Source organism: Natrix helvetica (genome assembly GCF_964273705.1).
Source record: "Natrix helvetica genome assembly, chromosome: 3".
NCBI classification, from domain to species: Eukaryota; Metazoa; Chordata; class Lepidosauria; order Squamata; family Natricidae; genus Natrix; species Natrix helvetica.
Window position 1 is genome coordinate 157927038 of NC_138549.1, and position 24706 is coordinate 157951743.

A 24706-nucleotide genomic window follows, 5' to 3' on the forward strand; every position below is an offset into this window, starting at 1 on the left:
ATTATATGGTCAGATGGGCAGGAAATGTGCTGGATATCAAGGTATCTGTGGGCACAGAGGGGACATGATGTGTCCAAATGGCGCATTACTCTTTAAAGTGACCAAAAGGTGCTTTTTCAAATAGCTACTGGAGTTTGTTTCTCCTTGAAGATGTTTTGGTTCTCATTGAGAAGCTTCTTCAGTTTTTCTATAGAACTTAAGAGGTTTCTTGGGTGAGAAACGTCTTCAAAGACGTTTTAGGTTTTCCGACCTAAACATAGTCCATAAAATTATCTGCTATAACGTCCTACCTGTCAATGAATACTTCAGCTTCAACCACAACATGAGCCCACAATAGAAGCAAACTTATGGTAAACCACTCCAAACTTGGTTGCAGAAAATACGACTTCAGTAACAGAGTGGTCAATGCCTGGAATGCACTACCTGATGCTGTGGTTTCTTCCCCAAACCACCAAAACTTTAACCTTAGTATATCTACTGTCAACCTCACCCCATTCCTAAGAGGTCTTTAAGGGGCGTGCATAAGCACACCAATGTGCCTACCATTCCTGTCCTAATATTCCCTTGTATTTGTATTCATTTCATGTATTCATAATCATGCCTATACTTAGATCTGTTATCTAATTCATGCTTGATGAAATAAAATAAATAAATAAAATAAAAACAAAAAAAGTCCAGGTGCCTCTTGAAAAAACACATTTGAGACAACCATGACCTGGATGACTGAGAATCTCCATAGATGTCTTTAAAGTCACCAGCATATGAGTATTAAGGCTGTGTCAAGGTTGGGGGATTTGTGGCGAAATGTAATCCAGATTCTCAGGAGGCAGGAGCTACATTCCAGAGGACCAAGAGATGGTGAATTTTAGATAGTTTGGTTGCCAGGAAGAGAGTCAAGGTGTAGTAGCTCCTCCCTAGATGTTCTCAGAGCATATCTTTAGCAATACAAATAGTTTGCTTTGGTTTTGCAAGATTTCTCATTAGAGGCGAGGAATAGTAATGGAAATCAATAGCAATTCTGTGTTTTTCCTGATTTTTGGAGTCTGACAGGATTAGATTCTCAGGCAGATTCACTGAACTAAATCACATTTCCAAGTCAGATAGTGTAATGGTTTGTGAGAAGGTCCTTGAGAGGCAGGAAGAGGAGGAGGAAGAGGAACACTAGACTAGGCAAAAATTAGATTTTGCACTCATGTCAGAAGCGGCGAGGCACTTTCGGGTTGAAAGGATTAGCTGGTGACATCACTGTTGCCCAGAGGATGTCTAAATGGGAGTGATCCTTTCATGATCCCAGCTGGAGCTGGAGTGAAGGGCAAGAGTTCACTCTGCTAATCTCTGTTAATCTCTACCTCAGCATCCTAATCACGAGAGCCAGCAATGCTCCCAAACAGTTAGATAAGAGGCATGTTAGCCTGCAGAAGGAATGGGGGTGTGACAAATGTCTCAGAAGGGACCCTCCCCAGATTCTTGGATTGTAAAGTCATGGGGGGCATTTACTGTAACTTGACAATAAAGATAGTGTTTTTGTCAGGACTGCCTCTAAAGCAGGGGTGTCAAACTCCAGACTAGGAGGCTAGATCCAGCCCACAGGGAACTTAGATCTGGCCTGTGGGGCCGCCCTGGAAACAATGAAGGACTGGTCTGCAGTGTTTCTGCCAGCCAAAATGGAGCTCAGGAAGGCTGCATACAGCCTTCCTGAGGTCCGTTTTCCCTGGCAGATGCTTGCAGGAGGCTGTGGAAGCCAAAAATGGAGCTCGGGAGCCCATTTTCTCTGGCAGAGTCCTTGAGCCACCACAGGCGCCCCCAACACAAGTGATGTCGAGCTGACCATGACCAAGCCCACTCCTGGCCCCCAGAGGTTAAATACCAATCCTGATGTGGCCTCAATGAAATTGAGTTTGATGCCCCTGCTCTAATGGCTAACAGATTGTTGATTTGAATCAAATTATCAAACAGAAATCGGTTGCCTCTAAATCGATCCAGCGATTCAGTGGCCATTTAAGCATGTACAACAAGGCTTTCTTTCCAGATTTAATTTGTTGTCCTAGTCAGATCTGAACCAAATGTGTTCAGAGATCCAGACAGAGGGGGAAATAATGTGTTTAACCTTTCAGTGAGTGGAATTGAAACAGCAGTTTAGATTTAATCTGATTGAATCTGCACATCTGTAATGAATAGGGTTGTATTTCCTTTCTTTGGCCAAAGTGTTTCTGTCAGAATTTTTGAACGGATAAAATATAGGCAGCGTATTTCCCGAAACAAGCAAAATGCAAACGTTGTAGAGAAAACGGATTGGAATTTCATTAACACAATTATGTGGGGTTGCTATATGCTCCCAGAAAATATATATATAGCTGATTTAAAGAGTGGCATGCAGATGTTCCATGTGTACCCAGCATTCTTCAAAGTTTCCTTTTGTCTTTGAACCCAAAACGTTGCACAGCTTTACTTAAATGCTTCTTAGAAAAATTCCCATTACAGAGGGCTATTGTCATTTCTGGCACACAGAATTAATTACTTTTAATTTTCATGGTTATTGCTAGCATACATATTTTATTGAGATTTTTTTTATTTTATTTTTATTATAAACCATTAAAAAGGAATATGCACGCAAATACACACAGCAAAATGTTCTATCAGGATATCCCGAAACAAAGCAAACATATCATTTCACAATGGTGTCTGCATATTTATGTTAGAAATACTTTTCTAAAATATAAAAAAAAATGGCCCATCCCTACCCTGAAATATAATTCCCTTATATTATAGCAAGAAAAGCAACGGTGTAAATGTGTACATTGTGTTTCCCACTAGAGCTAGCCAAATCTGTCAATTTCTAATTTTTCCAGTCTACCGGTTGTTCTGCCTTCTTTCCACATCACTATGCAAAATTTTAAAACATATTTACATCACAGCTTCACATTTCTTTCAAATAGACAAATTTGCCCATTCTGTGTTTCTCCCCCCCTCCTCCTTTAACACTTTTGCACAAGCTTTTCCTGTTATAAACATTTCACTGTTGTTGCTTTTATTATTTTGATTAGGTTGGAGGACAGCTAGATTGTTTGATTCCAGTTGGTTTAAGGTTTAAAGTTTGTAAAGAGAAACCAAAAGTTAAACTGTATCATGCATTTCAATCTGATGCTTTGCAAGGCAGGTTGGCATTGGCTGAAGTAACTTTCTTATTACAGCAGCTGAGCCTTTTCACAGTGGAGAAAGAGGAGATTTTTTTTTAATCCTACCTTTATAAAGTAATCCTTGATTTACAACAGTGGGTTTTTTAAAATATTTTTTATTAAACAGTTTTTTTAAAGACTTTTTCCCCCCACTTCCTTCTGTACATTTCCACCTGGGTATATATCCATTGTAAATACACTTCTCCCCCCTTATTTCAGTTTCTCTTTGTCTATATATATCAGCGATGGCGAACCTTTTTTGGCTCGCGTGCCACAAGTGGGGGGAGTGCAGGGGGGTCGTGTGCGGGCGTGCCGCACCCATAATACAACGTGCGACCCCCCCAGTGCCCATGCGCGCACAACGTGCGACCCCTCCCCCCATTTTTACATTCTTTTTTCGCCCTCCCCAGGGTCCAGAGGCTTTATAGGAGACTGGGGAGGGCGAAAAGAGCCTCCCACGCCTCTCCGGAGGCCCTCCGGAGGCTTCAGGGACCGTCCGGAGGCTTCCCTGAAGCCTTCAGAACGCTTAAAACCAGCCTCCGGATGGTCCCTGAAGCCTTTGGAACGCTTAAAACGACCCTCCGAGCAACCCGGAAGTCACTTCCAGTTTGCTCGGAGGGTCGTTTTAAGCGCTCTGAAGGTTCAGGGAAGCCTCCGTACAGTCCCTGAAGCCTCTGGAGGTCCTCCGGGGGAGGCTCTTTTCGCCCTCCCCAGGCTCCTATAAAGCCTCTGGACCCTGGGGAGGGCGAAAAATGGCTTTTAAAAAGGTGAACTCAGATGGCCAGCGTGCGCATGCGCGCTGGCCAGCTGACAGGGCAGCGCCTCGCGTGCCCTGACAAATGGCTCCACGTGCCACTTGTGGCACGCATGCCATAGGTTCACCATCACGGATATATATGATACTATTATACACATTCCTTAATTTACAATCCTTCATTATGTACCATTTCCATTTACACATGTTTGTTCATCCCTACCTATACATTGCTATTTTCTAGGTCCTATGTCTTCTTCATTTAGTCTTTCCTAAATGTCCTCTAGCCATTTGTATCACTTATTCCATACCATATAATATTCTGTTTCCTCCTTTTCTTTTCTTTTCTTTTCTTTTTGTTAGTTTGTCCATCTCTGCACATTCTAACACTTTCATTATAACATTCCCCTCTGATGGTATATTATTATTATTCTAATTTTGTGCATATGTTATTCTCTCTGCCATTATGATATGCATAATTAAATATTGTGGGTTTTTGTCATATTTCCTTGTAGGTATTCCCAAAAGAAATAATTCCGGTTTCATATCTATTTGCTGTTTAGTAATTTCTTCAAGCCATTTTCTTATTCTATTCTAATATTATTTAGCCTTTGGGCATAAGCATCACATGTGGTAATACGTTCCTTGGTTTTGCCTACATTTCCAACAGTCTGGTGATAAGTTGGGGTACATTTTAGCCAGTCTCGCTGGTGGGAAATGCCATCTATAGAACATTTTATACATATTTTCCTTGTAGGCTATTGCCATTGTCAATTTATAATTTTCATTCCAATTTTTTTCCCATTTCTTCAAATCAATACTGTAGTCAAAAGTTTTGGCCCAAGTTATCATAGTTTCTTTAACTACCTCCTCCTCCATTCTCTAATTCAGTAAGTAGTTATATAATTCCTTGATCAATTTATCCTCTGTATCTTGTAAAATTTTATCTAGATCTTGTGGTTCTTACAACAGTGTATTTTAGTGACCAAAGTTACAACAGCCCTGAAAAAAGTGACTTATGACAATTGTTTAAACTTGTGAGCATCCCCACAGTCACATGATCAAAATGCAGACGCTTGGCAACTGGTTTATACAATACAATACAATAGTAGAGTTGGAAGGGACCTTGGAGGTCTTCTAGTCCAACCCCCTGCCTAGGCAGGAAACCCTATACCGTTTCAGACAGATGGCTATCCAACATCTTCTTAAAGACTTCCAGTGTTGGGGCATTCACAACTTCTGGAGGCAAGCTGTTCCACTGATTAATTGTTCTAACTGTCAGGAAGTTTCTCCTCAGTTCTAAGTTGCTTCTCTCCTTGATTAGTTTCCACCCATTGCTTCCTGTTCTACACTCAGGTGCCTTGGAAAATAGTTTGACTCTCTCTTCTTTGTGGCAATCCCTGAGATATTGGAACACTGCTATCATGTCTCCCCTAGTCCTTCTTTTCATTAAACTAGACATACCCAGTTCCTGCAACCGTTCTTCATATGTTTTAGTCTCCAGTCCCCTAATCATCTTTGTTGCTCTTCTCTGCACTCTTTCTAGAGTCTCCACATCTTTTCTACATCGTGGTGACCAAAACTGAATGCAGTATTCCAAGTGTGGCCTTACCAAAGCATTATAAAGTGGTATTAACACTTCTCGTGATCTTGATTCTATCCCTCTGTTGATGCAGCCTAGAACTGTGTTGGCTTTTTTGGCAGCTGCCAAATATATATTTATGATGGTCACAGTGTCCCTGGGTCATGTGATCAACTTTTGTGACAATCTGACCAGCAAAATCAATGCGGAAGCCAGATTCACTTAACAGCTGTGTCACTAATTTAACAACCGCAGTGATTCACTTAACAACTATGTCAAGAAAGGCTATAACATGGGGCCAAATTCACTTAATAAATGTTTTGCTTAGCAACGGCAATGTCGGTCTCCATTGTGGCTGTATATCATGCTTGTGCATGCACATTTGCCTAAAAATTGCTCTGCGCATGCACAGAAACATGCCGACAATGGCAGAAGACACCAGATAACATGTTCAGGGACATGTCAGGCTTGGGTCACTGCTGGTTCTGCAACCCAAGTCTGAATTCTACTACCAGTTCGACCGAACCGGGCCAAACCTGCAGCAATCCACCTCTGATGTGACTGCTTCAAAAGCTGCTTTCAGCCCTGCATGCATCTTGCCCATCACAACTTTCACTGCAGCTGCACATACCTAGCAAAAGATACAGCTGCTTTAATAAGTAAAAAAGGACTGTGTGGCTTTTGCTGTCACGCTTTATAAAGTATCCCATTCAAGGGCTTTGCGGGATCTTACCAGTCCTCAATAACAATTTTCTTTTAATTTTTTCCCCCTCACCTATTGTCTCTTACTGCTCTACTCCTTGCCTAAGCACTATAGCAATAGCATGTAGACTTATATACTCCTTTACAGTGTTTAAAGCCCTCTCTAAGCAGTTTACAGAGCATAATTGCCCCCAACAACTTGGGTCCTCATTTTACCCACCTCAGAAGAATGGAAGGCTGAGTCATCCTTGAACCTGTTGAGATTTGAACTGTCAGATTGCAGGCAGCAGGCAGTCAGCAGAAGTAGTTTGCAATACTGCACTCTAAACACTGCGCCACTAAGGTTCCGTCACTATGCTGATTGCTTTCCTAATAATGTATCTTAAGGGAAATTGGGATCGCTGAATGAAAATATGCAGATGGCGTTTGAGCTTTTCAGGGATTAGTGGTGTTATTTTGGAGGACAAAAATTGACTGTCTCTTTTCTGGTGTTTTCCAGACTTAGAGAGAGGGGCGTATGCCTTTATTTAAAGAAATTTTGCTATATAGAGAAAAACAATGTTTGCCTTGCTGAAAATACTAATCGAAAGCCCAATGAAGAAATGTGTGTTTTAAAAATAAAGAAGAAAAAATAGGCCTGACTAAAATTCTGGGTTGAAACAGTATGTAATTTAGTTCAGCCGACATGTGAAGCTTAATTGCACAACTCTTCAAGTTCAAATATGTTGCCATTAAACGGACTATTTAGTTTTTTTTATCCTGCCCTTATTTATTTATTTTATGAATAAATCAAGGTAGCAAACATACCTGGTATTCCTTCCGCCACTTGTTTTTCCCACAATAACATACCTGTGAGGCGAATTGAACTGAGAGTGAGTGACAGGCCAGTCTCCTGATTTCTAGCCTGATGCCTTAACCAGTAAACCAATCTGGATGTACCACCAGGGCAGGGGTCCCCAACCAGGGGTGGGCTTCAATAATTGCAGCAACGGGTTTGCTACCCCATTACTGGGTGGTCGTGGCCATGGTGAGCATGGCCTAGTCGGCCTCCTACACCATGGGCAGGGGGTGGCATTTTTCACCCTCCCCAGGCTCTGGTGGCTTTCCTCGAGCCTCTGGGAGGGTGAAAACTGCTTCCCTCTGGCTCCAGAGGACCTCTGGAGGCCAGAAACAGGTCCATGTCTGGACTTCTGAAACTTCCGGTAGGCCCTGTTAAGTAATTAAACTCCTTGTTAGAAGAGTGAGTATGCAGAGAAGCGTAATGAGAGTGGTATGGAATAACACGCACAAACCAGTATATAGAGACACTGAATAGTATAAAAATATAGTAGTTTACTATGTAGAAATATAGAGGTATTCAGAGTCCAGTTAACAGTCCAAGTCATACATGGTTCAGTAATTCAGTTATCAAAATAGTCAGTCTAACACACAAGGTATAGCTAAACAGTAGCAAACCACAATACCTCAAAATACACCGACCAGCGTCTAACAAAACAGTGAGAGAGAGAGATCTAACAACCATTCTGGCTCCCTCTTATGGCTGCTTGAGGTAACAAGCCAATTACAACTGTTAAGCATTTAAAGTACAATACAATAGTAGAGTTGGAAGGGACCTTGGAGGTCTTCTAGTCCAACCCCCTGCTTAGGCAGAAAACCCTATACCATTTCAGTAACAGTAAAGTAATCATAGCTTATATACATCGCCAAGCCAAGCCTAGGGTTACATCCCTAACAGGCCCGTTTTTCGTCCTCCCCAGGCTCTGAAGGTTTTCCTTGAGTTTCCAGGAGGGCAAAAACTGCTTCCTTTGGGCTCTGCAGGCCCTCCCAAAGCCAGAAGCAGGCCTGTTTCCTGACTTCCAGAATCTCTGGTAGACCCGTTTCCCCCCCTCCTTGAGTGTCCATGCGGGCCCTCTCCTACCTGGCATGATGAACGGGCCATGTGGAGACTCCTGGGAGGGGTGGAAGGGGTGGAGTGGGCATGGCCAGCCAGGGGTGGCATTTGGGAGTTTGCCGAACTGGGCAGAATCCTAGCTAGAGGATCGCCCGAACCTATGTGAACCCCCAGCAGCCCACCTCTGTCCCCAACCCCTGGGCCAAAGCCCACTACCAGACCATGGCCTATTCAGAATTGGGCCGCGTGAGTGGCTGGCCAGAACACTTGTCCGTGCAGCTCAAACGAGCAGAAGGCCGGTGGGCATTCACAGGTGAGCATCCTGCCCCACCACTCACACAAGTCAAGTTGTGTATGCATGCTGCCTTGCCACTCATACAACAGCTGCATGCACCTCTTCTCCCACCCCCAGCTGGACCGCTAAGATGCAAACGTTGGGGACCGCTGCACTAGGGGTATTTGTGCAACCTCACTATACAGATAGTCCTCAAGTTATGGCTTGCAATTGGGATCAGAACTGATGTTGCTAAGTGAGTTATTGTTAAGTGAGTTGTGTCTGATTTTATGACATTTTTGCCATGATCAATACATCACCATGGTCATTAAGTGAGGCACGCAGTCATTAAATGAATCCAGCTTAGCCCATTGACCCGCTTGTTGGAAGCTGCCTCGGGAGGCCACACATGGCAATCCTATGAACCTGGGATGCTTCATCCATCAGCAATCCATGCCAGATTTTGAACATGTGATTTCAGGCAGTCGTAAGTGTGAGAACCAGTCATAAGACACTTTTCTCAGTGTTGTCATAACTTCACATGGTGACCAAATAAATGGCTGTAAATTGAGGATTACATGTACGGATTAAATATATTACTAGGGGCAGAGGGAGCAACAGGGAAAGGAAAAAGCTTTTTATTTTACAGTACAGTTTAGATTAAGTTAAAGCTAAAGATTCTCCTAGCACATATGTGCTAGTTGTTCCTGGCTCTAGGGGATTGTGCTCATCTCCATTTCAAAGCTGAAAAGCCAGAGCTGTCCAAAGACATCTCCATGGTCATGTGGCCAGCATGACTCAACGCCAAAGGTGCAGGGAACACTGTTACCTTCCCACCAAAGGTGGTCCCTATTTTTCTATTTGCATTTTTATGTGCTTTCGAACTGCTAGATTGGCAAAAACTGGGACAAATAATGGGAGCTCACTCCGTTATGGGGTACTCGGGATTCGAACCGCTGAACTGCCAAACTTTCTGATCAACAGGCTCAGCGTTTTAGCCACTGAGCCACCGCATCCCTTAGATTAAGTTATGTTATCTGATATCCAAAGTAAATTAATCTCAAAGGTGCTTTTTTTTTCTTTAAAAGGCAACTGGACCATGTTTTCCTTGAGGAAGAAGAAGAAAAGGTTTCGCTTCTCATCCAAGAAGCTTCGTCAGTTCTAATTCAGAATATGATGAAGCTTCTTGGATGAGAAGCAAAACATTTTTTTTCCTCTTCAAGAAAAAATACACTTCAGTTGCCTTTTAAAGAAACAAAAAAGCACCTTTGAGACAACTATGACTGAGAATTTCCACAGGCAAGTTAATTAGGATTGCAGGTGTAATATTGGTCTGCCCTTGAGTAGCATGCATGGATGTTAATTTGTTCTAAAACCCGCTGCTAAAAAGTTAACTGGTTAAGGAACTGTGATATACCATCCTCCTTCTTTGGATTGGCACAACTCACATTTTCAAGTTTAGACATACTACTCCAATGCTAACTATGGAGGCAAAAAAGATAGATCACCACTGAATACTAGTATGAACCAGATCACAGCATATCCAAACATAAAGATCTTTATAGAATTGAAAAAAACAGCGTAGCTAATCTCTTGAATTAAAAATAGAGGGGCTGGATAGATCAACGGTATATTTGGTTTTCTATTGTGGAATTAAATATGGTCTCGCATCCACTTACAAAACATAGTACGATCTGCTTTTTAAAAACACAATATTTTTAACATTGCCTCAAATTTACCATTTATCATTACCTCAAATTGAGTAAGCTTTTATGACGAATCCTTCTAAATGTTCTGGAACGTCAAAGGGCAACTAGCATTTTGTAAAGAATGAACCCAATATTGCAAAGGTTTTTTTTTTCCCTGTATCTAGATCGCCCTTGCTCGAGAAATAATTTTTTTGCACAAATAAACTGATTGCACAAAATGGCCTTAATTTGTGTACTAAAAGGGTTGCAACTATGTTCTTTTTTTTTAAGAAAAAGAAAAAAAGAAAGATGGAAGTTGTTCTATCAGAAGCTCTTTTACTAATCAAGCATTCTGATGAATTAATCTCCTGCGTTTCAATTTATATGACAATTTCCATATGGTGGAACCTTAAGGAAATCATTTGGAGAGCTCTCTGCACATTCATTAACTACTGTGAGCATCTGTATTTTAACTGCTTTAAAATACCAAAGCAAATGATTTTTTGGGAGGAGGAGGAGGGAAAGTGTCTTTAAATATATATGTAAATGTACAATCATGTATTTATTTCCTTCTTTCCTTAGTTACTTTCTTACTTCCTCCCCCCCCCTTTTTTTTTTTATAAAGCAAAAATTATTTGCATTCTAATATAATTCAATTGTTTGGTGGATTTTTTTGATGGAGCCTTCCAATCTTTGGTTCATGTTGTGTGATCATTGCTAACACACAAGGAGTTTTAAGAACAACAAATCTCTCAGTTCTTGCTTTGTAAAGGTTATAGTATATATGTCAAAGCATAGTTTTAAAAAAAAAAATCCCTGTATTGTGAAGGAGTAGTTAACACTGGCTATTACATTTGCTTTTGTATACTGCTTCACTTAAGAGAACATAAAAACATCACTAGGAAAGAATAGTAGAAAACAGCAAGAGAAATGTACCCACAGGTAGTCCTTGACTGTTAAACTGTTTGTTTAATGATTGTTCAAAGATACAATGGCAGTGAAAAAAGTAACTTATGGCCATTTTTCGCACTTAAAACTGTTGCAGCATCCCCATATCACGTGATCAAAATTCAGATGCTTGGCAACTGACTCATATTTATGACGGTTGCAGTGTCCCAGGATCATGGGTTCCCCTTTTGCGACCTTCTGACAAGCAAAGTCAATGAGGAAGCCAGATTCACTTAAGAACCATGTTACTGACTTAACAGCTGCAGTGATTCACTTAACAACTGTGGCAAAAATGGTCATAGAATGGGGCAAAATTTACTTAACAAATGTCTTACTTAACAACAGACATTTGAGGCTCAGTTGAGGTTTTAAGTTGAGGACTACCTGTATCCATAAAAGTAAAATTAGCAGTTGCATTGAGATTTTTAGATCAATCTAAGATAATACCTCAGGAAGAATCCAACGCATAAAAACAGCCTCTTGATTTTGGTAAAAATTCAGATGATGAAGCTGAAATTGCATCTAAAATTAGCTTGACAAGCTAACTTCCTAATTCATGCTTTGAGGATAGTATGATAGCTTCTAATAGTTAAAATTGGCCAGAGTATATTGGCAGAGTGGGATTTCAGCTTATTCCAATCTTAACAAGTCCCAAATAGAAATTGCTACAACATGATAGTCATTTAGAATTGGCAGTATTGGGCTTGACACAGCAGTTTGGCTCTGTGGACTGAATCCAGATTAAATTAGTTTAATTTGAGTCCCACTGAAATTAATGGACCAAGGTAATGATGATTTAACTAATGCCCCATTGATTTCAGTGTGAACTATATGCAACTAAGTTAAGATGGATTTAACCCAATATTCAGCAGATCCATATGTGACATATGCAGCTAAATTCATAGAGGGACTCTAAGGGATTTCCATCTAATTTTCCATGCAATTACCATCATTTATTCAAATGCCATGATTATTTGATGAACCCATGGCCATCTCCATTCAGGATGAGATACAGAATTATAACTATTTTATTCTTATAAGCTGAATGAAAATGTTATGGCATTCGTATGAGAATGAAGCATGCCCTTCTTTGGAATATGTTTCACAATTTAGGGATAAATTATTAGATCGTAGAAAATTTTCAGAATAGAAGCTATGCAAAAAAAAAGTATATTTTCATTGAAAATATTGGCTTTTTTTAATTTAAAAAACATTCTTATGAAAAACAGTGATTCTGCAAATGTGTATATTGTGTACAATTCTGTGTAGCATTCGTTTGTTCTGTTGTCTCAAGCATTCTGAATGGTTATCATGTTGACAACATTGTTGTACCTGAAAATACGCCCTAAAAGCAGGAATACTTTATTTGGCCAGTTGAAATTTTTTCAAGTGAGCTAATATTCATATGGTCATGTAATTTTAATGGGCTTAATAGGATCTCAGATATTAATTTTTCTGACTGTTCCATTAAGAGGTGGTTAGAATTTGACTACTATTATTAACGCCAAATGTCCATAAGATATAAAGAATAATGATTGTCTGTTAATAAAACCAGGTAGTCTTGCTGGATTTTTCACATCTTGTGCTAACAGTCCATAAAAATAGAAGATTAACCAAACTCTAGTAAGGAAGCCACTAGAAAAATAAATGTTCCATGTTTTTATTTGACCTATTTCACACATTTTGATATTCTTTTTCAGGTTATGTCCAAGAGGATGATTTGAAGGATGAGGAAGATATAAAAGAGGAGGAAGAGGATGATGATGAGAGCAATTCAACGGCTCATCTTCAGGGCAGCAATGACCCAGGAACAGATGAAGAACATGAAACTGGTCCTGATCCAAGAGGAAGCTTAAGCTACCAGAATTCCCCAGGGAGTCATATCTCCAATCAGGATGCGGAAAACGAATCCTTGCTCAGTGATGCTAGCGACCAGGTGGCAGACATTAAAAGCCTTAGCTCCAGGGAGGCATCAGTCTCCAAAAGCAATATCCATCCCAAACATCCAACGGAAGCACACAGCTGTATGGATAAAATGACAGCCGTCTATGCTAACATCCTTTCAGATTCTTATTGGACAGGTTTGGGACTGGGGCTCAAACTTTCCAGTTCCGATAAGAGGCCATGTGACAATAGAAATGGAGCAAGCAAAAGTGACTTTGATTGGCATCAGGATGCCTTGACCAAAAGCTTGCAGCAGAGTTTACCAGTCCGGCCACTGTCCAAGCCAAACCTTTTCAGCTCAGTCCAGCTGTACAGGCAAAGCAGCAAGATGTGTGGAACTGTATTCACCGGTGCTAGTAGGTTTCGGTGTAGGCAGTGCAGTGCTGCCTATGATACCTTAGTTGAGCTTACGGTCCATATGAACGAAAGTGGCCATTACCAAGATGACAACCATAAAAAAGACAAGCACAGATCTACCAGCTATTCCAAGCCCCGGAAAAGGGCTTTTCAGGACATGGATAAAGAAGATGCTCAGAAAGTTCTGAAATGTATGTTCTGTGGTGACTCTTTTGACTCTCTTCAAGATCTGAGTGTTCATATGATCAAAACAAAACATTACCAAAAAGTGCCTTTGAAGGAGCCAGTACCTACCATATCTTCCAAGATGGTGACTCCAAATAAGAAACGTGTGTTCGACATTAACAGGCCTTGCTCTCCAGATTCAACCACGGGATCGTTTGCTGACACCTTCTCTTCTCATAAGAATGCCAACCTGCAGCTATCGTCTAACAACCGTTACGGCTACCAGAACGGTGCCAGCTACACGTGGCAGTTTGAAGCGTGCAAATCGCAGATTCTCAAGTGCATGGAATGCGGGAGCTCCCACGATACTTTGCAGCAACTCACCACCCACATGATGGTCACAGGTCACTTCTTGAAAGTCACCAGCTCAGCGTCCAAGAAAGGGAAACAACTTGTCTTGGATCCCCTGGCTGTGGAAAAAATGCAGTCGCTTTCTGATGCGTCAGCCACTGACAGCCAGCATTCAAAACCCTCCAGTAATTCGTCAACCGATTCTACGGCTCCTGCTTCAGAGCTAAAAAAGGAAAGTAAGCAAAATAAATCTGAGGAAGCGAACAAAGATGAAAAAGGGGTAAAAAATGAAGACTATGAAGACGCTCTTCAAAAACCACTGGACCCGACAATGAAATATCAATATCTCCGGGAGGAAGATTTAGAAGATGCTTCAAAAGGTGGTGGAGACATTTTAAAGTCTTTGGAAAACACTGTCACCACAGCCATCAATAAAGCTCAGAATGGAGCACCCAGCTGGAGTGCGTATCCCAGTATCCATGCGGCATACCAGCTCTCGGAGGGAACAAAGCCTTCCTTACCGGTGGGGTCCCAAGTTTTGCAAGTTCGACCAACAGTCAGTAATAAACTGAGGCCTATTGCTCCAAAATGGAAAGTGATGCCTATAGTACCCATGACAGCTAATATAGTCCAGTGCAGTCAGTTGAAAAAAGAAGGAGAACCCAAGAAGGAAGCTCAGAAGGACTACATTAAAGACAGCAACAAGACAGATGTGGTTCCTCCCTATCAGAATGAAGGAGATTCGCCTCCTCAGGCTGAGATGTGTGTAGAGTCCAAAAAGTCAGAGCTGAGTCCTTTGAAGGAAGAACCCAAGACAAAGGAAGAGGAGGATAAAATAAAAACAAAGGATCCTGTGACATCATCTCTCACCAACGGATGCCCTACTGGCAACCCCACTTCAGAGCTGCCTGGTTTGAATCCCCTCAGCGCCCTGCAATCTGTGCTGAACAACCATCTGGGCAAAGCAAATGAGCCTTTACGACCTCAGTCAAACTCCAGCCCCAGTTCAAGCTCAACGTCTTTGTTCCACAAACCAAATTTAAATATAATAGAGAAGCCTGTTCTGTCTCCTGCATCAACGCCAGCTAAACCTGCAAACGTTACATCCCGGCGTTACGTTTTTGAGAACAGTGATCAGCCAATTGACCTGACAAAATCAAAGAATAAGAAAGGGGAATCTGTTCAGGCCCAGTCTTGCACTTCCCCACCTCAGAAGCATGCTCTGTCCGACATTGCAGACATGGTCAAAGTCCTTCCCAAAGCAACGACCCCGAAACCTGCGGCTTCATCCAGAATCCCATCCATGAAACTGGAAATGGATGTTCGGCGTTTTGAAGATGTCTCCACAGATGTCTCCACTTTGCATAAAAGAAAAGGCAGGCAGTCCAACTGGAATCCTCAGCATCTCCTGATTCTGCAAGCGCAATTCGCATCCAGTCTCTTCCAAACCTCGGAGGGTAAATATTTATTGTCCGATCTGGGCCCTCAAGAACGGATGCAGATTTCCAAGTTTACGGGGTTGTCCATGACTACCATCAGCCATTGGCTGGCAAACGTCAAGTACCAGCTCAGAAAAACTGGGGGGACAAAGTTTTTGAAAAACATGGATAAAGGACACCCCATCTTTTATTGCAGTGACTGTGCCTCTCAGTTTAGAACACCATCGACGTACATCGGCCATTTAGAATCCCATCTAGGTTTCCAAATGAAAGACATGAACAAGCTGGCTGTGGAGCAGCAAAGCAAGGTAGAGCAAGACATTTCCAGAATTTCAGTTCAAAGATCTCCTGAAACAATAGCTGGAGAAGAGGACACAGACTCTAAGTTCAAATGTAAGTTGTGCTCTCGGACATTTGTGAGCAAACATGCTGTAAAACTTCATCTAAGCAAAACGCACAGCAAGTCTCCAGAACACCATTCACAGTTTGTAGCGGAAGTGGATGAAGAATAATTCCTAAGGTATGCATGCCTTAACTGCAAAAGGGGAAAAAAAATAAGTGTTTTAATGTGATGTCGATTGAAGGAAGGGCTCTTAAAGCACTTCTGCTTTGTTTAAAGAAAATATTACCTTCCAAAATGCCCATTTCTTTCCAGACATTGGCTTCTCTGTCTGTAATTGTTGCATGATGGGACAAATTTTTGCATGGACAGCTGCTTCCATCAGCCTGTTTCCATGATGGGGAAAAAAAAAAAACCACAACACAACACAACCCTTTTACGCGTTGCCTTTTTCCCAGGCATGTGCTCTTAAAGGCAAAGAGACCTCTGCCAAGAAAAGATTTGGCATTCTTGCTTGCTGTTGATACCATGTTCCTATTTAGCAAACTTAGCCCTGTAAAGCTTTCCGTAGAAAAAGCAAAGCATGCTGGTTGTTTCATTCTAATGATTCCCAATGAAATTGTGTTTGCTTATAGCAGGGGTGTCCAAACTTGGCAACTTTAAGACTTGTGGACTTCAAATCCTAGAATTCCCCAGCCAGCTCTGCTGGCTGGGGAATTCTGGGAGTTGAAGTCCACAAGTCTTAAAGTTCCCAAGTTTGGACACCCCTGGCTTATAGTATTTGAAGTCTGAGCACAACAGCAAGAGAGTCCCTACAAACAGATGTTTCAGTGTCCGGTTTGCAATAATGGGATTCCCTTGCTTAATTTTAATAACCTTATGAATTCAAAAGCCTTTTGTTCTTGGCCCACTCCTCACTGTTCATTGCTGGTGAAATATCAAGCCTGTTTTGGGGATTGCTGTCTAGAGCCTATGGATCAACAGGAATAATCACCTCATTCTCCTTTTTGGGTGTGGGGAGAGGGAGGCCGTGAGGTTATTAAGAAAGTCCAAAAGTCAGTGATAGACATAATAGTCCCTGTTATCTCCAGCTGGTGCCTCTCATCAGTTCACATAGTTCCTAGAAAGTTATTCTCAACAGACAAAGCTGAATTGTGTTTGCAAAGCTGTTGCCAGCCTGACAAATTTAAGCAAATGTTTTCACCTCCAGATTTCACCAGTCCTTAGGATGATGCTGATTAAATATGCCCCCAGTACATTTTTTAAAAAATCTATAACTATTAGGCTAAACTCCAAAACATATTTCTTCTTCTCTTTTTCATTTTCTTTACTTTGAGATCCCTTAATCTAGGATTACATAACATTTCTGGGCTGGGGGCAAATAGTGATAGCGTGTGGTGGTAGCCACATTCACAAAATGGCTGCCTTGAGAGATTTGGCCTTTCTGTAAAATGGCTGCTGTGAAAAGGATGGAGAATCCCATTTACTAGAAGGAAATTAGCACTTGATGGGTTCTTGTTGAACCCAAAGGTATTGGTGCAAGTAATTGTTATGCTACAGGCTGGTGTTTTGCTTTGCAGCATGTTCATCTTCTATTAAATTTATTTTATTAAAGTATTCCTTTTTTAAAAGTGGGGAGGGGAATCAAGTGAGATAAGCAGCTTAACAGGGACCAAGGGGTGCGTTTGTAGCCATGTCAATATCTGGAAGTACGGGTAAGTCCTCAACTTACGACCACAATTGAGCCCAAATTTTTTCTCGTTAAAGCAAGAAGTTGTTAAGTGAATTTTGCCCCGTTTTACAGCTTTTCTTGCCACAGTTGTTAAGTGAAACACTGCAGTTCTTAAGCTAGCAACACGGATGTTAAGTGAATCTGGCTTCCCCATTGACTTTGTTTGTCAGAAGGTGTCAAAAGGGGATCACATGACCCCCAGGACACCCCAACCGTCATAAATATGAAGCAATTGTCAAGCATCTAAATTTTGATCACGTGACTTTGGGGATGTTGCAAAGCTTGTGTGAAAAATGATCATAAGTCTTTTTTTTTCAGTACTCTTGTACTGAACAGTCACTAGATGCCCTGTTGTAAGTTGATGACTACATGCACACACAAATTATCCTGATTTAATAGTAAATAATTGGTGCTCAGCTGATTTGAAAAGCAGTATAAGTCTGCAGTCTGGTAGAAAGCAACATGAGTGATGGTATTTATTAAGACTGTCCAAATTTTCATTTCATCAATTCAAATTAGCAAACATTTTGGGATTCAATGTATGAACTTGATTCAGACTGAATCCAATAATCCAATTTGATTTGGGGGGGATAAAAAAAGTTTTCTCCACATGGACAGTCAGATTTCTGAATCAAACTGACCCAATTCGTCCTTTCAGATTTCAAACTCCATTGCTCCGTTGTTCAGACTGACTCAACAATTCAGATTGGATTGATCGTATTCTTTGAACTGATTTTGACAAATCAGAGCAGACCCTATTTGCACAGACCTAATATTTATTAGGTTTTATAGCGCTTTCCTATGTCTGTTGTGCTTTAGCATAAAATAAAAACCAATCAAAAATAAAACCTTAAAATACTGTAATAATAATAATAAAAAACTTGAATGTCAATTTCTCACATTGTTTTGGTATTGTTCTCAAGGGAGAGATGCATATGATTCCCCTTCTTTGTATAATACGTGGAAGCACAAAGAGAGAAAATGCAAAATAATATACTTCCTCCTCCTATGTGACTTCATTCAACTGTACAGATAGTCCTCGACTTATGACCATTCATTTAATGACCATTTTTAAATTACATGTACTGACTTACAACTGGTCCTCACCAGGGGTGGGTTGATGACAGCGTTACTGCTGGTTCGGTGCCTGCACAAATTTGTTCCATGTGTGTGCGCAGTTATCCAAAAACAGGGCTGCACATGGATAGAACATTGCAAAATGAAAAAAAAACAAAAAACATGCCGCGCTGACTAGGGAACTGGTTCAGAGGCGTGGCAGGCCTGGGTCACTGCCAGTTGAGGTGACCCAGGCTGGCAAACCACTACCAGTTCGGCCAAACCAGTCCAAACCGGTAGGAACCCACCTCTGGTCCTCACACTTATAACCTTGTAACATCCCCACTGTCATGTGATCAAAATCTGGGCATTTGGCAACTGGCATGTATTTGCAATGGTTGCAGTGTTCTGGAGTCACATGGCATTCGTGACTTTCCCAGAAGAGTCAATAGAGGAAGCAGGATTGATTACTGACCAGTGCAAAAAAGGATGCAAAATTGGGCATAACTTACTTAACAACCACATTGCTTTGCATTGGAAGTTCCAGTCTCAATTGCAGTCATAAGTCAAGGACCACCTGTAATGTGCCATTAAATCCTCCTAGTATGGCTTTTGCAGGCTTGGGGAAGAGTGTGAGTTCTCGTCACCTGCCCAGATTCCCAAATGCAACTGAGAACATGAACAAATCATTCATTTTTCTTGCATGTTTGTTTGATGTGTGTCACCTATGCTGCTCTTCACACTCAGGTGGAGGGGGAGGGAATGCAGAGGTTTTTCATAATCTTCCATTTGATAGCCGTAATTTTCAGAACCTAAATTCTCTCTGAAGGAAAGCTGAACCTGTCAATAGACCAAAGTTTATGTTATACCCTGAAAGTCTGCATTTCAAAAAGCTTGGTTATTTAGTCCTTCTTCTAGATAAATATATGGCTTCATAGATCCATTTGTGTAACAATAAATTTCTTTCTCACAGACAAATGCACACAGAAGTCTCCCTCTTTAATTATTTTGCCTGATCTGAATGCCCTTTGAAGCTTCTTTCATACTTTATAACAGGAAGAAACAAATCAGCATGTTTTAATAGCAACCTGGAGTGTAAAAACTTGAACAGTGAGCCATACACACACACACACACGAACACACACATACATACATACATACACATACACACACACACATGCACACACACACACACACACACATATGGATGAGCCCCTCACTGAAGGAAATGGATAGTTAAGAAATATTATATTACCCCCATTTTACAACTCTGTAATCCCTTAATTCAGGGTAGAGTTGGGGCAAATGGATGGAGGTGAGCGTTTACTGGCCAGATGCCCTTCCTGATGCCTACAGGGAGTTCACAGTATATATTTTCTCTTTGCTCCCTTAAAGAGAAAGAATTCTGCTGCTATCTAGGATTGAAGTCTCAACCTTCCAAATGGGAGGCAAGCATCTTTGCCACTAAGCCACCACACCGCTCTATATTCTGACTCTACCCTGAATTAAGGATAACAGGGTGACTTCTATATATGCACCACTTATATATGCATCATGTCTCTATGTATCACTTCCATGTATGTGTGTTTGTATATATGTACGTATAATACATATGCAAGTGATACACAGCTTTTCCATTCCATCACAATACAATTTTTATAGCCTAATAGATGTTTCAGGTTTCCGTCCTAAAACAGAGAGCAAGTAACTTCAGAATATACCATCTACTGCTTAGATACATCTCTCTCTCTCTCTCTCTCTCTCTCTCTCTCTCTCTCTCTCTCTCTCTCTCTCTCCCTCCCTCCCTCCCTCTCTCTCTCTCTCTCTCTCTCTCTCTCTCTCTCATTTATATATGAGTAGTCTGATGCAAACTTAATAAAGCCTACAAAATTCCAAAACCTGACATCTGATGTTTGCAAATAATTACAAGCAAACCATCTGAATGTTCAAATAGGTTCTCGCAGCATGATTATTTAAAAACAAACTGTACAAAATTATATGGGATTTAGATGCAGCCACTAGTAGTAAGCCAGGATGGGTTTAATGCAAATTATTCCTAGGAATATTAGGATTGGAACTCAGTGTCACCAAATGTGTAATTAGCAGCATTAGGTAAATATTCTACTAAGGATTCATTTGTTGGGAAATCCTGTTCACATTATGTGTGTTGGGGGTGGGGGTGGGGGGCAGGGAAAGAGACCTTTTTTATCCTATTAAATTTCAGTTATGAAACATATTTTGTCTGGATTTCATGTCAAGCATGTAAAACGTCATGTACACTAAAACCAGAAGGTGAAATACAAAAATTGAGGAATGCTGTTGGGTGAACAAGTTTGCTAGCTCGTTCATCTTTGTGTCAGTGAATTATCTAATTTATGCACATGAAACAAGATGAGCAAGAAGGTAAGCCTTCCTCTGGTTTGAAGACAGAAATCCACTACAATTTGCAACTGGATGACAAACCGTACTCAATAAGTAGTCCTTAATAGGTCTAAGTCTACATGGAGAGAAGTAAGTAGTGGGGTACCACAAGGTTCCATCTTATGCCCAGTACTCTTCAATATCTTCATAAATGACTCAGATGAGGGAATAGAAGGGCAACTTACCAAATTTGTGGATGATACTAAGCTGGCAGGAATAGCTAATACTCTAGAAGATAGGCTCAAGATCCAGAAAGATCTTGACAGACTTGAACACTTCTAACAAAATGAACTTCAATGTAGAGAAAAGTAAAGAAAAGTAAACTTAGGTAAGAAAAACCAAAAGTACACATATAAACTGGGTTAAGCCTGGCTTAATAGCAGTGACTGTGAGAGGAATCTTGGAATCTTAGTGGACAACCAGCTAAATATGACCCAGCAGTGTGCAGCGGCAGCCAAAAAAGCCAATGCAATCCTAAATTGCATTAACAAAGGTATGCAATCAAGATCAAGTGGTACTAATACCACTCTATAAACCCTAGTAAGACCACACCTAGAGTACTACATCCACACTATAAAAAAAGATGTTGAGACTCTAGAAAAAGTACAGAGGAGAGCAACCAGGATGATTAGGGGACTGGAGACTAAAACATATGAAGAACAGTTACAGGAACTGGGCATGGCTAGTCTAGTGAAGAGAAGGACCAGGGAAGACATGATGGCAGTGTTCCAGTATTTGAGGGGCTGCCACAGAAAGGAAAGGGGTCAAGCTATTTTCCAAGGCACCTGAAGTCCAGACAAGGAATAATGGATGGAAACTTACTACAAATAAGGAGGAACTTTCTGACAATGAGAACAATAACCAATGGAACAGCTTTGCCTTTGGAAGTTGTGGGAGCTTCATCACTTGAGACTTTTAAGAAGAGATTGGAAGGCCATTTGTCAGAAATGATGTAAGGTCTTCTGCTTGAGCGGGGTGTGTGTGTGTGGACTGGATGACCTATAAGGTCCCTTCCAACTCTGTTAATCTGTTACCCTATCCAAATGTGTACAAAAATACACTACAGTCTCTTCTCAGAACTTTGCTGCTTTGTTTTTGTTTTCTATCCAAAATCCTTGGAAATCACACATTGGTTCTGCACCATTTTTTAAAAAATGACAATGATACTATTTTCCAAGTTGTTTCTGGAAATATTTGTAGAATCCCAATTATGGGTATGGGTGTTACAACCCAAGAGTAAAGTTACCACTGATTAGAAAATGGTTTTTCCTGCTCCTACTCTTTTAGAGAAAATCAATATGTAAAACTCTTACAATATGGACACAAGAATCACTGTTGTTAAAGCTTCCTAATAAAAGCATGACAGGAGGTAATAAAAGAAAGTTGACAACTTCGCATGAAATGTAATCTTGCAAAGAGAACATTTCCCCTCCCTAGATGGTACACTCCAATGTGATAAATTCACAGTAGTTTAAAGCAATGAACTGACCAAGAATATCTAATTTATAGGATCAGTTGACCAAAGGTCATTTTATGCAAAAATATGGTGTTGTCTTTAGATATTTAGCCAATAAAACGCAGATATTTGGGAGTGGGGAATGTAAAACATAATAAGAAACATAAATCAAATTCATTGAAACATTAGATTTCTGGGTATAGATTTTAGAAGGGTTTTCCTGCATTATATCAATGTTTTTAAACACATTAAAATGGGGCCATTATTGCTGGTTTACATTTATCATTAAGGCTGCAGTTAATCATAGTAATTTCAGAGCAACTTCATTCTTAACAGTTGACGCTTAAGACTGAAGCTTAATAAAATAGCCCATATTTTGTGTATTCAGAAAGAAATACCAGCAAAGTTATGGACAGGATCAGAAGCATTGAGACTTTATACAGAGGCTCTATTTTTTTAGTGATTTAAATGCACTATCCCAGAATTATGCTTTTGGATAATATATATAAAATATTCTCCCCTCCTAAATAAATGTCTTCATTTCGTAAGTATCAAAATTCTGAGGACATGAAAAAAATGAAAAAAACGATTAATCATTTCTGGTATTCGGTATCTACGTGCTATCCCTCTCTTAATATGTATGGAGGGATAAGTTTAAGTTATATGGAAACTGTAAATTGTAATTTCATTGTGGAATGTTGGATTGTTTTGAATAAGATTGTGGATTTTATAACTCTCTTTAAGCTAAAGTTCACATTAAAGGAAAATAAGACTCCTAAGTTTTGTTTCTGCTCTTTCCTTGAAAATTGGAGAGAAATAATAGGCAGTTCTAAATTTCTGCTTTGTTTGTTAAAATGGTATGTTTATCATATAGTTAGAAAAAGAGAAAGAGACAAAGACAGGGACGGGATGAACACACACATACACACACAAACACACACAGACACTCAGAGAAACAGACAGAAAAATAAACATATATACTTACATAAATACATATTAGTAAAAGATACATATGAAAACATAGAAAGAAAAGCTAGAAGCAAAAATATAAAAAAGCAAAAGAAAATTAAAGAAGTGACTGAGTTTATACTTCTTACCTAGTGACTTGTAAAATCTACATTAATGTTAACTTTATCGTATCACAAAAATCCATGCCACCCAAAGGTAATACTTTTCTAATCCTAACTTACTCTTAATTCTCAACAGTTCCTACTCTTTCATCCAAGCCAAAGATCTTATTTACCTTACATTTAACCCTTGGGTTTTTTTTTCCTCTTATGAACTTCATATAAATACAATTATATATATTTGCCCTTGGTTAAAAAGTGTAACATTTTTTCAAACAAGTATCACTGGAAATACAAATATCATACTTTCTATTTTTACCACCAAAATTCTTCCAATCAATCATAATTATATTGTTCTCATCTTAATAAATCTTAATTTCATTCTGTACCTTGACATAATTATTTTGAAATGGCATTCAATTCATATTAGTCAAACTGTTATATTGTAACTAACTAACTAACTAAAAAGTGTTTCCTTTCTCAATATATAAACCAGTTTTTGCAATCAATTCTTTTTAATCTTCCATCCTTATATTTTTGTTAGCATATTTTTTTATCATTGTTAATTTTAAATCCAGCTAATACAAATTCCTTTAGTTTTTCCACTAATGTGTCTATTCTTTCCATATGATTTTCTAAAATTAAAACCAAGTCCTCCACAAATACTCTTAGTTTATTTATTATTTTAACCTTCAGTTATTCTCTCATCTTGTCATACACCTCTATTTAAAACTTTATGAACAAAAATGAACAGCAATGGTGAAAGTGGGCATCTTTGTTTTATTCCTTCCTATATTTTACAGAGGTTTGTCAATTCACCATAATTATAATTTGTGCCATTTGTAAAGTGTGATCAATTTATCCATTTCATAAAAATGTCTTCAAATTCCATATTTTATAAGATCAAGTTCAAATTTCACTCTGTAGTCCCCTTCAACATTCCACACTTCCCCCGTGGCATCCAGTGTTCTATCTGCAAATCTATCAATGGTTCCCCCCCAACCAATGTCCTATAAGTTTACTCATGAGGACCTGCCTTCTGAAGCATGTGGGTTATCTCACAATTTCTCATTTGGAGAAGTTGTGCTGGTCTGCACTCACCACCCAACTGCCAGTTTTTGCTTTGGCATCATCCCTTTATTCAAGAATGTGTTAGTATTGTGGCCTGCCAACAGCCAGCGGAGCTGGTGGCAGATTTAGACAATGAGGAGGTTGGGGAGTAACATGGGCCAGTCCTGGAGTCTGGAGAAGGCTCTGTTGAGTGCTCTGCATGGGAACAGAGATGGGGCCAGGGCCATCCGACAGTTATCAGCTGCCTTTGGAGTTGGGTATCAGTGGGGCAGAAGAACAGCTGGAGCCTGTT

The 24706-nt window shown here is 40.1% G+C and overlaps 1 protein-coding gene across 2 annotated transcripts in view; it reads left to right on the forward strand.

Annotated features, from left to right (window-relative positions):
* TSHZ2 (teashirt zinc finger homeobox 2) overlaps positions 1-24706 on the forward strand; it is a 447664-nt gene that overhangs the window by 277003 nt on the left and 145955 nt on the right. Inside the window, exon 2 of one of the 2 annotated variants that reach the window (XM_081947881.1) lies at positions 12716-15791. In XM_081947881.1, the coding sequence (XP_081804007.1) occupies positions 12716-15783 (3068 nt within the window). In that variant the 3' untranslated portion in view covers positions 15784-15791. Of the gene's footprint in view, positions 1-12715; positions 16241-24706 lie in introns of those variants that run through there. The other variant, XM_081947880.1, reaches the window with a different exon arrangement.